At 42.4% G+C, this 14,983-nt stretch overlaps 2 protein-coding genes across 3 annotated transcripts in view; both read right to left on the minus strand.

Moving 5' to 3' along the window:
- The window catches only part of Ube2d2 (ubiquitin conjugating enzyme E2 D2), a 43,705-nt gene extending 41,440 nt beyond the window's left edge, over positions 1-2,265 (minus strand). The window contains exon 1 of one of the 2 annotated variants that reach the window (XM_045132878.1): positions 1,825-2,265. In XM_045132878.1, the coding sequence (XP_044988813.1) occupies positions 1,825-1,848 (24 nt within the window). In that variant the 5' untranslated portion in view covers positions 1,849-2,265. The remainder of the gene's footprint in view (positions 1-1,824) is intronic. The other variant, XM_004652433.2, reaches the window with a different exon arrangement.
- A 5,992-nt stretch (positions 2,266-8,257) lies between these two features.
- The window catches only part of LOC123454058 (60S ribosomal protein L32-like), a 52,502-nt gene continuing 45,776 nt past the window's right edge, over positions 8,258-14,983 (minus strand). Inside the window, exon 2 of the mRNA XM_045132140.1 lies at positions 8,258-8,756. Within this exon, the coding sequence (XP_044988075.1) occupies positions 8,323-8,756 (434 nt within the window). The 3' untranslated portion in view covers positions 8,258-8,322. The remainder of the gene's footprint in view (positions 8,757-14,983) is intronic.

Consider the following 14,983-nt stretch of genomic DNA (forward strand, 5'->3'; position numbering starts at 1 on the left):
TCAAACCTCGGTCCTTAGGCTTCACAGGCAAGCACCTTAACCACTATGCCATCTCTCCAGCCCAAGGTTCATATCTTTTAAAAACAAATATCCTGCTACATTTTATTTTTTTAAGTATCATGTACTTGTGCATGACTTTTTCTTTTAATTAACTTACTTATTTGAGAGGGAGCAATGGAGAGAAAAGGGGGAAAGAGAGAATAGGTGTGCCAGGGCCTCTAGCCACTGCAAACAAACTCCAGACCCATGCACCAACTTGTGCATCTGGCTTATATGGGACCTGGGGAATTGAACCTTAGTCCTTAAGCTTCCCACGCAAGTGCCTTAAACACTAAGCCATCTCCCCAGTCCCCTACCACATTTTAGTGCAAGATTTACTGTCTAAAGTAATTTCTAAAGTAAATTTCCATTTCTAAGAAATCAAAGAAGCCAAAAGTTAGCAAGGAGATGATTCATAGTAAGGGATAAGACTAGTTCCACACTAAAGGTCTTTGAATAAAGAATAAAATGGCCACAGAGGGAGCCTACCTCAAAAAAAGAATGAAAGAAAAGAAAATGAAACATAGTAATAATTAAAGAATAATAAATTACTAACCTAAAGTGTTTTAAACTTGTCAATTTGCACTCTTGAGTTAGTGTGAAATAATCTGAAAACTGGCTTTATCTTGCATCCCCATTCCATCAAAGATGGAATGGATAATCCCAAGATTTATCACTTATTAAGCTGAAGGTTTATATAGCCCATCTGAATAGCCAACATGATACTAAATAAAAATCACCAGAGATGCCTTTCCAAGCCCAAGAAAAAAGCGCGATAGTAAGTAGTATTGCGTGCTTACAATAAAGTTTAAGCCAAGCTCATATTCTTTGTAGTGTTCAATCTCCACATTAATAACCAAATGAATAAGCTTTCGTTAAAGAGCAGTAATCCTTTCTAGGCTAGAATAGAATAAAACCTCTTCTAATTTAAGAGTCTCGATGAATATAGCACCTAATTTCAGTTAAATCCATTTGTCAGGAGACTACAGAAGGAATTTCTCCAGTGGTTTTCGATGTTGTTTTCTGAACTGCCTGCCTTCTAAACCTTACCAAGAAAACAGCTTTTCTAACAGAATCAACCCGGAAAATCCAAGAGCTACTTCTGACTACATATGGCAACCTCAAGAAATAAAGATTCTCCTTCTTCTTCTTCCTCCCCCACTCCCCGCCTCCTGAGTCATATTTTCTTCCTTCTCAACTTCCTACTCTAGCCCTTTCTACACAAGTCAGGTGGAATCAAGTGTGTGGCTGCCCGAGAGGTAAGCGAACTCAAGAAATTTTAGCTGTGGATCGGGAAAAACGGCTTTATTCGCCGGACAGAAGCGCAGAGCTCGGGCAGCTCCGCCAACGGGGCCGGGGTGGGGGACAAGAGATGGAGTGAGGCGCCCTTTCGACCTCGGTCCATTGGACCGCCCTAGGCCCCGGTCCCCGCCCCATCCAAGCCCCCTTCCCAGGCCGGACAATGGCACTCGAGAACACAAGTCCCGGGTGGATGGATGGATGGCGGCCCTGGAACTCCGTACTCCTGCAAACCTCTCCAAAGGCGACCAGGAGGGACGCTGAGAGGCCTAAGCGTGAGACGCGCGCCCGGGCCTCGGCCGGCGCCATCACTGGGAGTGGGGTGTTGGGGCCGCCCCGTGGGGCCGGCGCCGGCAGCGCGAACCATGCGCCGCGAGCCCGGCGGAGGCGACGGCGGGAAGCGCAGGCCGCAGCCTTCTCCATCCAGGCAGGCCCGCCCGTCCAGCGGCCCATTCCCGCAGCAAACCCCCTCAGCGGGCCGCTTACCTTATGGATTCTCTTCAGAGCCATGGTGGGAAGGAAGGCGGCGGCGGCCTCCCCGGGGCGGGGACGGGGGCGGGGGAGGGATGGGGAAGGGACGAGGGGGCCTGCGACCGCCTTAGAGGTGGCGAGTCGGAGGGAGAAGAGCCGCAGTTCCGACACGCACGTCCGACGGGCTGAGGGCCGAGGCCCGCTCAGCTTCTGGGCCTGCCGCAGCCCTCACCGCATCACCCGGCGGCGGCCCCTTTATGCGCCGCTGCTACAGCCGCCGCCGTAGCTGCCTCTTCCTGCTAGGCTCGGCGCCGCCTCCTCGGCCGCGGTGGATCCCTCCGCCGGGAAGGAAGAGCCCGATTCTCGTGCACGCCGGACCTCCCTACTCGATGAGATAACCCGGGGGACTGACTCTGCCTTCCTGCCTAATGCAGGTGGAACGAGGGACGCGCGGGAGGGCGGTGCCGCCGGGGTGGGGCCGTCCGAGCGCGGGGTGGGTCCAGGCCGAGGGGCAGGTCGGGAAGCAAGGGGATTGGTGGGCCGGGAAAGGAGGGCTGGGCCGCGCGGATGGCGGAGGGATACGGGCCGTCCTTGCGAAGGCTGTACGCAGCGTCGCAGTCGCAGCCTTAGCTGAGGAGATGACGCCGCGAAGCGCTGGGGGAAGATATCGCGATAGCTCAGCGGGCGGCTTCTGTTGGGTACACTGCCCAGTAGTTCCCACAGTCTCGTCTCTGCTATCAGCAAACGCTTAAAGGCGTATGTTTTCCACATTCTCTTGACGACCTTCGGACCAGTTTTAGAAGGAAGACCCTAATCCTATTTAAACTTTTCCTGAAAGAGAAATGGGCTTTTTTCGCAAGGTCGCATTTCGTTGGGAGGACTTTTCTGGAGTCACATCCCTTTCTGGATGGAGTTGGTTCTCAGAGGGGCACCAGCTCGGAATTATGTTATCAGAATTAGTACAGGCAACCCTAAAAATTTGCAGTCCCAGCCAAGACCCCAACTGGAGGTGGCTTGAATGTTCTCTCCTTAGCCACTGGCCTGTTGGTCTTAGGAGATGTATCCCACTGTAGTCAGACACTAGCCAGATTCTAAGGAATATAATTTTTGTTTGTTTGTTTTGGTTTTCGAGGTAGGGTCTCACTCTAGCTCAGGCTGACCTGGAATTCACTTTGTAGTCTCGGGGTGGCCTTGAACCCGCGGCGATCCTGCTACCTCTACCTCCCAAGTGCTGGGATTAAAGGCGAGCGCCACCACGCCCGGTTTAGGCATATAATTTTGACATGGTCACTCAATGAGTGACAAGGTTCACGCCACCTGACTTAGGAAGTACAAAATTGCCCATAGGTCAGATGTTGAAAAGTTGACCCAGTAACATTTTTGTATTTATAAATATACCAACGTCTTGGTGTATTTTTTTGTAATTTTATTTATTTTCAAGAAGAGAAAGAGGGAATGGGTGTCCTAAGACCTTCTGCCACTACAAATGGACTCCAGATGCATGTGCCACTTTATGGATCTGGCTTTACATGGGTATTGGGGAATCAACCCCTGGTGTTTAGGCTTTGCAGGCAAGTGTCTTAACCACTGAGCAAACTCTCTAGCCATATTTTTGTGTTTTTGGGGGGTGGAGGGGTAGGGTCTCCAGCCCAGGCTGACCTGGAATTTAAATTCTATGTAGCCTTAGGGTGGTCTCAAATGCACAGAGATCCTCTTACCTCTACCTCTCAAATGCTGGAATTAAAGGTGTGCACCACCACACTATGCTCTATTTTTGTATTTTTTAAATTTTTTTTGGTTTGTGGAGGTAGGGTCTCACTGTAGCCCAGGCTGACCTGGAATTCACTATGTATTCTCAGGGTGGCCTCGAACTCCTGGTGATCTTCCTACCTCTGCCTCCCAAGTGCTGTGATTAAAGGTGTGCGTCACCACACAGAGCTTTTTTAATTAAAAAAATTATTTTTACTTATTTTAGAGAGAGAGAGAGAATGGACACTACAGGGCCTCCAGCCACTGCAAACAAACTCCAGATGCAAGAGCCAACTTGGACATTGGCAATCCTATTATTGTATTTTTAAAAGCAGTATAAGGGCTAGAGAGAGAGCGTAGTGGTTAAGGCATTTGCCTGTAAAGGCAAAGGATCCAGATTTAATTCCCCTGGTGTGCCTATTCTTTTTCTCTCTTTTCTCTCTCTCTCTCTCTCCCTTTCAAGTAAATAAAAATATTTTTGGAAAAGCAGTACAGCTGAGGGCATGATGGCTCATGCCTTTAATCCCAGTGCTAACCAAGCTGAGGTAGAGGAATATTGTGAATAGGCCAGCCTAGGCTTCAGAGTGATTTCCAGGTCAGCTTGGGCAACAGTAAGACTGCCTTTAACAAAGAGCAATATAAGGGACAGGTGCACTGGTGATGCCTGCAATCCCAGTAGTTGGAAGGTGAAGGCAGGGGGATCAGGAGTTCAAGGTCATCCTCAGCTATATAATGAGCTGGAGGCCAGACTGAGCTATATGAAAACTTGTCTTCCCCAAAAAAGAAGGGTCTGGGCATAATGGCACATGCCTTTAATCCCAGGTCGCAGGAGGCCAAGGTAGGAGGATGTCCGTGAGTTTGAGGCCAGCCTGAGACTACATAGTGAATTCCAGGTCTGCCTGGGCTAGAACTAAACCTTAACTCAAAATCCAAATCAGGAGCAGGAGAGATGACTTCACATTTAAGGCACTTGCCTGTGAAACCTAACAACCCATGTTATATCTCTCTCCAGATCCCACATAAGCTAAACACACTAAAGGCCAGGAGAGTACAGGTGGCACATGACCAGTAGGTGGCACAAGCGACTGAAGTTCCATTGCAGTGTTAGAGGCCCTAGTGGGTCAATTTTCCCTTTCCCTCTCTCTCTCTGTCTCTCATTATCTCTAAAAAATTACAAATTAAAAAAAACAAAAAAACAGCCACACCTGGTGGTGCAGGCCTTTAATGCCAGCACTTGGAATTCTAGCAATCACACAAGCAGGCAGAATCTGCTCCCACAGTGCCACTGGTCTGCACTGCCACCAGGCTCTGCAGGACAAGCCAATCACAACAGTCTCCTCGCAGTCAAGAAACTTAAAGGAGAAGACAGCAGCAAACAGCTGAGTGGCTCATGAAGAGGATCATGGGGACCAGCTACACAGCTTCCATACAACTTCAGACATCCTCCACAACCTCCCATTCCCCAACTGCCAGCACCAGCAACCACTGGAGACCTGGGGAAGGGAAGTCAGCTACACAGTATCCAGCAAGACAATCAGAGCAGTGGACCAATCAACCCAGCCATGCTAGCTGAGCCCATACTGCAGTAAAAAGGGACCCACACAGGCATATGGCATAGCTGAGACTAAAGCCATCCCAAAAGGTAATAGGGCCTTTTATACCAGGTCAGTACTTGCCACAAAGCCAGGTATGTAGGCCTGTATTGGAAATGTTAATCTCAACTTCCACGTCAGTGCAAATTATGTGTTCAACTTGATTGATGGTCAGCTTTGTCATTCTCAGATAAGCTATATTTTGGGGTTGTCCTTTGTAGCTTCCTTATTTATAGTGGCTTTGTCTTCTGTCATTCGTGGGGCCAGGGTCTCACTCAGCCTGGCACCCTTTACAAAACAGAAATCTCAGCCTTCCAGTTGACAGGATTAATGGTGTGGGGCAACTTTGTTTTTTTTTTTTTTATTATTATTATTATTATTATTATTATTATTATTTGAGCGAGAAATACAGAAATAGGCAGGTAGAGAGAGAATGGGCATGCAAGGGCCTCCAGCCACTGCAAACGAACTCCAGATGCATGTGCCACCTTGTGTATCTGTCTTACATGGGTCCTAGGGAATTGAACCAGGATCCTCTGGCTTTGCAGGCAAGTACCTTAACCATTAAGCCATCTCTCCAGCTGTTTATTTTAATACCCACTCTTACATAAGATTCAGAATATTAAATCCAAATGTTGCAGAATACACTCTTCTCAGCAGCACACAGAATATTCTCTAAAGTAGACATATATTAGGTAGGACACAAAGCAAACCTTAACAAATACAGGAAAATTGAAATAGTTCCTTGTACTCTATCTGATCACAATGGAATTAAACTGCAAATCAGCAATAAGAAAAACTACAGGCATACACAAAATCATGGAAACTAAACACAACACTACTGAATAATGAATGGGTCATTGAAGAAACTAAAAAAAGGAAATCAAACCGGAGGTGGTGAGGCATGCCTATAATCTCAGCATTTGGGAGGCAAAGGTAAGAGGAGCCCCAAGAATTTGAGACCACTCTGAGACTACATAGTGAATTCCAGATCAGCCTGAGCTAGAGTGAGACACCCCCCAAAAAATCAAAAAATTTATAGAGGGCTGGAGGGATGGCTTAAAGGTTAAGGCATTTGCCTGCAAAGCCAAAGGACCTAGGTTGGATTCCCCAGGACCCATGTAAGCCAGATGCACAAGGGGTACATGTGTCTGGAGTTCGTTTGCAGTGGCTGGAAGTCCTGACATGCCCATTCTGTCTCTCTCCCCCCCCCTTCTTTCCCTGTCAAATAAATAAATAATTAAAATAAAATTCATAGCCGGGCATGGTGGTGCATGCCTTTAATCCCAGCACTGGGAGGCAGAGGTAGGAGGATCGCTGTGAGTTTGAGGCCACCCTGAGACTCCATAGTGAATTCCAGGTCAGCCTAGGCTATAGTGAGACCCTGCCTCGAAAAACCAAAATAAATAAATAAATAAATAAATGAAATACATAGAGAGGGCTGGAGTGATGACTTAATGGTTAAGGTGCTTGCCTACAAAGCCAAAGGACTCAGGTTTGATCCCCAGGACCCACGTTAGCCAGATGCACAAGGGGGCACACGCATATGGAGTTCATTTGCAGTGGCTAGAGGCCCTGGCATGCCCATTCTCTCTCTCTCTCTCTCCCTGTCTGTCTGTGTCTGCTTGCCTGCCTGTCTGTCTGTCTGTCTATCTATCTATCTATATACACACATACACATATACACATACACACACATACACATATATATACATATCTGCCTCTCTCCCAAATAAATAAATGAAATATAATTTTTTTAAAAGTCCAGGCCCAGCTGGGTGTGGTGGCACACGCCTTTAATCCCAGCACTCGAGAGGCAGAGGTAGGTGGATTGCTGTGAGTTCAAAGCCACCCTGGGACTACATAATGAATTCCAGGTGGATCCACTGCTGAATTTTACCAGACCTTCACAGAAGAACTAACACCAATGCTTCTCAAGCATTTCCATAAAATAGAAAAGGAAGAAACACTACCAAACTCCTACTACAAAAACAGCATCATCCTGATACCAAAACCAGACAAAGACAGAACAAAAAAAAAAGAAAAGTACAGACCAATCTCCCTCATGAACATAAATGCAAAAATTCTCAACAAAATATTGCCAAACAATACAACACTATATCAAAAGACATTCACTGACCAAGTAGGCTTTATCCCAGAGATGGAGGGATGGTTCAACATATGCAAATCAATAAATGCAATGCACTATATAAATGGACTGAAGGTCAAATACTACATGATCATCTCAATAGGTGCAGAAAAGGCATTTTACAAAATCCAACATCCCTTCATGGTAAAAGTACTAAAGAAACTGGGATAGAAGTAACATCCCTCGACATAATAAAGGCTATTTATGACAAATGTATGGCCAACGTAATACTAAATGGGGAAAAACTTGAAGCTTTTCCACTAAGATCAGAAACAAGGTAATCACTTTTATTTAATATAGTACTAGAAGTCTTAGCTATAGCAGTAAGGCAAGAGACACATAATAAAAGAGATACAAGTTGGAAAGGAAGAGCTGGGCATGGTGGTGCAAGCCTTTAATCCCAGCACTTAGGAGGCTGAGGTTGGAGGGTTTCTATGAGTTCAAGGCCTGCCTGAGGCTACATAGTGAATTTCAGGTCAGCCTGGGTCAGAGTGAGACCCTACCTCAAAAAAACAAATATAAGCCAGGCTTGGTGGCACACACCCTTAATCCCAACCCTTGGGAGGCAGAGATAGGAGGATCGCTGTGAGTCGAGGCCACCCTGAGACTGTGAGTAAATTCCAGGTCAGCCAGAGCTAGAGTGAGACCCTACCTTGAAGAAAAAAGAAAAAAAAAAAATATATATATATATACACACACACACACACATATATATATAACACACACTCACATATACGTATACATATATATACAATTATATACATATATATGTAATTGGAAGAGATCACATTATCATTATTTGCAGATGATATGGTTATATACATAAAGGACCCTAAAGACTCTACCAGCAAACTATTAGAGCTGATAAACTCTTTTGGCAACATAACAGGATACAAAATAAAACATTCAGAAACCAGTAGCTTTTCTTTTTTTTTTTTTTTTTTTTTTTTGAGGAGTATACTAGGAAAGACAGCATGTTTCCTGGTTTTATTTAAGTACAAAGATAAGATGTAGATAAGCTGCTTATTCATTTTCTTCACTGTGCAGCCTGGCGTTGGGATTGGTGACTCTAATAGCCAGCTGGGCCGCTCTTTCCACAATGGCTTTGCGGTTCTTCGAAGAAACGTTGTGAGCAATCTCAGCACAGTAAGATTTGTTGCACATTAGGAGCACTTCCAGCTCCTTGACGTTGTGGACCAGGAACTTCCGGAAGCCACTGGGCAGCATGTGCTTTGTTTTCTTGTTGCTCCCATAACCAATGTTGGGCATCAAAATTTGGCCTTTGAATCTTCTCCGCACCCCGTTGTCAATACCTCTGGGTTTCCGCCAGTTACGCTTACTTTTGACATATCGGTCTGACTGGTGCCGGATGAACTTCTTGGTCCTCTTTTTGACAATCTTGGGCTTCACCAGAGGTCTGAGGGCAGCCAGGATGCCGAGCAGAAGATGGCAGCTACCTCCTCAGACAGCACTGAAGAAGAGACCAGAAACCAGTAGCTTTTCTATATACTGAGAATAAGCATGGTAAGGATGAAATCAGAGAATCACACCCATTCACAATTGCCTCCAAAATAACAAAAACCTTGAAATAAAGCTAACCAAGAAAGAGAAGTATCTCTACAATGAAAATTTTAAAACACTCGAGAGAACTTGCAGAGGACAGTAGGAAATGGAAAGACATCCCTTGTACTTGGATTAGAAGAACCAATACTGTGAAAATTTCAACCTTACCAAAAGCAATCTACACATTTAATGTAATCCTCATCAAAATTCCAATAAGCTAGGCGTGTAGTGCTCCCATTTAATTCCAGCAATTGGGAGGCAGAGGTATTATCACCATAAACTTGAGGCCACCCTGAGACTGCATAGTGAATTCCAGGTCAGCCTGGGCTAGAGCGAGACCCTACTATGAAAAAACAAACAAACAAAAAAATGGGAGTCACAAAATTCTAATGGCATTCTTCATGGAATTAGAAAAGTCAATCCTAAAATTCTTTTAGAGGCATAAAACATCTCAAATAGCCAAAATAATTTTGAGCAACAAAAGTAAGGCTGGCAGATGGCAGTGACCTTGGGATGACTCAGAAGGCACCATGGTGCTGGAAAGAAGTGACAGGAGTGCTCAGCACTGCAATATCTCTATCACACCTTCCAAGGCTCAGGGACTATTGCAGAAGAGAGGGCAGGACATGCTCCCCCAGACATAAAATGGCCTGGGTATCCATGACCTCACAGTATCTGACACTACCTACACAAGACCATCAAAATAGGAGGAAAATATCATGACATCTAAATAAAAGAGAGACTGATTGAGATGGGGAGAAGATATGATGGAGAGTGGAGTTTCAAAGGGGAAAGTGGGGGGAGGAAGGGCATTACTATGGGATATTGTTTACAATCATGGAAGTTGTTAATTTAAAAAGTTGAAAAGAAAAAAATAAGGCTGGCAGTATCACCATACCCAATTTTAAGCTATATTACAGAGCCATAGTAAGAAAAAAAGCATGGTATTTGCACAAAGACAGACACGTACATCAATGGAACAGAATAGAGGACTCAGATGTAAATCCAGACAGCTACAGTGATCTGATTTTTGAGAAAAAAATGCCAAAAATAGAACACCATACAGACAAAATCTGGAAAGAACCTCTCCTTGCCATGTTATAATTAAGCTATGAAACACACAAACCAAAGAAGATATATTGAAAGCAGTTAGAGAGAAGAAGTAAGTCACCTACAAAGGCAAGCCCATCAGAATAACTGCAGATAACACAAACTTTAAAAGCCAGAAGGGCTTGGAATGATGTATTCCAAGTTCTGAAAGATAACAACTGTCAACCAAGGTTACTTTATCCTGCAAAGCTGTCTCCCAAATTGATGGAGAAATAAGGGCATTCCACAACAAAAACAGTCTAAAGGAATTTATGACAACTAAACCAGCACTACAGAAAATACTTGAAGGAATTCTTAGTGCCAAAAAGAAAGCAAAACACACACCAGAGGAAATAGGAAAAAATAAACCACACTCAAATAACAATTAAAACAAATGAGTAAAGGGAAAACAGGAAACACTATAAAATAAGAAGAATGGCAAGAATAAATGCATACCTTTCAATAATAACTCTAAATATCAATGGCCTCAATGCACCATCCAAAAGACACAGGCTTGCAGACTGGATTAAAAGACAGGATTCTGCCATTTGTTTTTGCCTCCAGGAAACTCATCTCACAAAAAAAGAAAAAAAAGTAGACACTGTCTTAGGGTGAAAGGATGGAAAATGGTATTTCAAGCAAATGGGTCTAGGAAACAAGCAGGGGTTGCTTTCCTAATATCTCACAGGATAGACTTCAAACCAACATTAGTGAGGAAAGATAAAGAAAGTCATTTTATACTGATTAAAGGAACTCTCCAGGAGGACATTACAATCCTAAACATAAATGTGCCGAACATGGGGTCTCCCAGTTTCATCAAACAAACACTATTAGACTTAAGGTCATAGATAACATCAAATGCAATTGTAATGGGAGACTTCAATACCCCACTCTCATCAACTGACGGGTCATCCAGCAAAAAAATAAACAGAGACTTCTGCGTGGGAATGAAAATACTTAGTAGCAGAGGCCAGTAAGTTAAAAAGGAGACATAAAGGGAAAAGAAAGGAAGGGAGGAGGGTACTTAATAGGTTGATATTGTATATATGTAAGTACAATAATTGAGATAGGGGGGTAATATGATGGAAAATGGAATTTCAAAGGGGAAAGTGTGTGGGGGGGGGAGGGAATTTCCATGGGATATTTTTTTATAATCATGGAAAATGCTAATAAAAATTAAAAAAAAAATAAACAGACATCTGAATTAAATGATGTCATGGAACAAATAGACCTAACAGATATCTACAGAATATTCCTTCCAAATGCTGCAGAATATACATTTTTCTCAGAAGCACATGGAACATTCTCTAAAATAGACCATATATTAGGACACAAAGCAAATCTCCACAAATATATAAAAATTGAAATAATCCCTTGTACTCTATGTGACCACAATAGGATTAAACTGCAAATCAGCAACAAAAAAAGCTACAGAGCATACAGAAATTCATGGAGACTAAACAGTACACTATTGAATGATCAGTGGGTCATTAAGGAAATCAATAAATACATAGAATCAAATGATGATAATACAACATACCAAAACCTTTGGGACACAATGAAGGCAGCCCTAAGAGGGAAATTTATAGCTCCAAGTGTCTATATTAAGAAATTAGAGGGCTGGAGAGATGGCTTAGCGGTTAAGCACTTGCCTGTGAAGCCTAAGGACCCCGGTTCGAGGCTCGGTTCCCCAGGTCCCACGTTAGCCAGATGCACAAGGGGGCGCACGCGTCTGGAGTTCATTTGCAGAGGCTGGAAGCCCTGGCGCACCCATTCTCTCTCTCTCCCTCTATCTGTCTTTCTCTCTCTATCTGTCGCTCTCAAATAAAAAAAAAAAAAGAAGAAGAAATTAGAGAGTTCACAATTTAATGCTCTACCTTAAGGCTTTGGAAAAAGAAGAACAAGGCAAACTAAAACACAGTACATGAGAAGAAATCATAAAGATTAGGGCAGAAATTAATAAAATAGAAACCAAAAAACCAATCCAAAGAATCAATGAAACAAAGAGATGGTTCTTTGAAAGGATAAAAAAGATTGATAAACCCTTAGCAACTTTGACCAGAAGAAAGAGAGAAGAGACAAAAATTAATAAAATTAGAGATGAAAAAAGCACCATAAGAACAGATTCCAAAGAAATTCAGACAATTATAAGGACATACTTTAAGAATATATATATGCATTTAAGTTTGAAAACCTGAAAGAAATGGATGGTTTCCTTGATTCATATGACCTACCAAAATTAAGTCAAGATGAGATAAACCATTTAAATAGACCTATAACAAGTACAGAGATCCAAGCAGTTATAAAAAGTCTCCTAACTAAAAGAAGCCCAGGCCCAGATGGATTCACTGGCATATTTTACCAGGCCTTCATAGAAGAACTAACACCAATGTTTCTCAAGCTTTTCCATAAAATAGAAAAGGAAAGAATTCTACCGAGCTCCTTCTATGAAGCTAGCATCACCCTCATACCCAAACCAGGCAAAGACAGAACAAAAAAAGAAAATTACAGACCAATCTCCCTCATGAACACAGATGCAAAAATTCTGAACAAAATATTGGCAAACAGAATACAAGTATATATCAAAAAGATTATTCACCCCGACCAAGTTGGCTTTATCCCAGGGATGATTTAACATATGCAAATCAATAAATGTAATACATCATATAAATGGTCTGAAGGACAAAAATCACACAATCATCTCAATAGATGCAGAAAAGGCATTCAGTAAAATCCAACATCCTTTCATGGTAAAAGTATTACAGAAACTGGGACTAGAAGGAACATATCTCAACATAATAAAAGGTAATTATGACAAACCTATAGCCAACAAAATACTAAATGGTGAAAAACTTGAAGCTTTTCCAGTAAGTTCAAGAAGAAAACAAGGGTGTCCACTGTCCCCACTTTTATTTAATATAGTACTGGAAGTCTTAATTATAGCAATAAGGCAATAGACACTCATAAAAGGGATACAAATTGGGAAGCAAGAAATCAAATTATCACTATCTGCAGATAGTATGATTCTATACATAAAAGACCCTAAGAACTCTACCAGCAAACTGTTCAAGCTGATAAGCACTTTTAGCAACATAGCAGGATACAAAATAAATACACAGAAATCAGTAGCTTTCCAATATACTAACAACAAACATACAGAGAATGAAATCAGGGAATCTGTCCCATTCACAATTGCCTCAAATAAATAAATAACTAAAGTACCTTGGAATAAATTTACCTGAGGAAGTGAAGGAGCTCTATAGTAAGAACTTTAAAACACTCAAGTGAGAAATTGCAGAAGTCACAAGGAAATAGAAAGATGTTCCCATGTTCTTGGATTGGAAGAATGAATATTGTGAAAATGTCAATCTTACCAAAAGCAATCTACACGTTTAATACAATTCCTATTAAAATTCCAATGGCATTCTTCACAGGAATAGAAAAAAAAATACTAAATTTCATTTGGAAGCAGAAAAAACCTTGACAGGCCAAAATGATTTTGAGCAACAAAAATAAGGCTGGTGGTATCACCATACCTGATTTTAAGCTATATTATGAAGCCATAGTAACAAAACAACATGGTATTGGCACAAAGACAGACATGTAGATCAAGGGAACAGAATAGAGGACCTAGATGTTAATCCAGGTAGTTGCAGCCATCTGATTTTTGACGAAAATGCCAAAAATAATCATTGGAGAACAGACAGCCTCTTCAACAATTGGTGCTGGGAAAACTGGGTATCTATATGTAGAAAGACAAAATAGAACCTTGTCTTTCTCAATGCACAGGAATTAAATGCAAGTGGATCTGGGACCTTAATATCAGACCTGAAACTCTGAAATTGCTAGAGGAAAAGGTAGGGGAAACTCTTCAACATATTGGCATAGGTAATAACTTTCTGAATATAACCCCAATTGCTCAGGAAATAAAACCACTAATCAACCACTGGGATCTCATGAAATTACAAAGATTTTGTACAGCAAAGAATACTGTAAATAGAGCAAACAGACAACCTACAGAATGGGAGAAAATCTTTGCCAGTTACACATCTGACAGAGGATTAATATCCAGAATATCAAAGAACTCAAAAAAACAGAACACTAAGAAATCAAACAACCCAATCAAAAAATGGGCTATGGAATTATATAGAAAGTTCTCACTGGAAGAATTCAGATGGCATATGTTGCAGTCCGGGTCGCATTGCTGGTAGAAATCACCTAACCAAGAGCAGCTTCTGGGAAAAAGAGTTTTATTTTGGCTTACAGACTTGAGGGGAAGCTTCACGATGGTAGGGGAAAACGATGGCATGAGCAGAAGGTGGATATCACCCCCTGGCCAACAGAAGATGGACCACAGCAACAGGAGGGTGTGCCAAACACTGGCATGGGGAAACTGGCTATAAAGCCCATAAGCCCGCCCCCAACAATACACTCCCTCCAGGAGGCATTAATTCCCAAATATCCATCAGCTGGGAACCTAGCATTCAGAACACCTAAGTTTATGGGGGACACCTGAATCAAACCACCACAGCATATAAATATCTAAAAAAGTGTTCTACATCCTTAGCCATCACTGAAATGCAAATGAAAGCTACCTGAAATTACATCTCTCTCCCATCAGAATGGCTACCATCAAGAAAACAAATGACAATAAATGTTGGTGAGGATGTGGTAAAATGGGAACCTTTCTGCACTGTTGGTGGGGATCTAATTTGGTACAGCCATTGTGGAAATCAGTGTGGATATTCTTGAGAGAGCTAAAAATAGATTTGCCATATGATCCAGCTATAGCACTCTTAGGCATATATCCTAATGACTCTTCTCACTACCTTAGAGATATTTGCACAACCATGTTTATTGCTGCTCTATTCACAATAGCTAGGAAATGGAACCAGCCTAAATGCCCATCCACAGATGAATGGATAATAAAGATGTGGTACATCTACACAATGGTATTTATTCAGTGGTAAAGAAAAATAAAATTTGCAGGGAAATGGATGGATCTGAAAAGGATTATACTAAGCGAGGTAAC

This window comes from Jaculus jaculus, chromosome 13 (genome assembly GCF_020740685.1).
Source record: "Jaculus jaculus isolate mJacJac1 chromosome 13, mJacJac1.mat.Y.cur, whole genome shotgun sequence".
Classification (NCBI taxonomy): Eukaryota; Metazoa; Chordata; class Mammalia; order Rodentia; family Dipodidae; genus Jaculus; species Jaculus jaculus.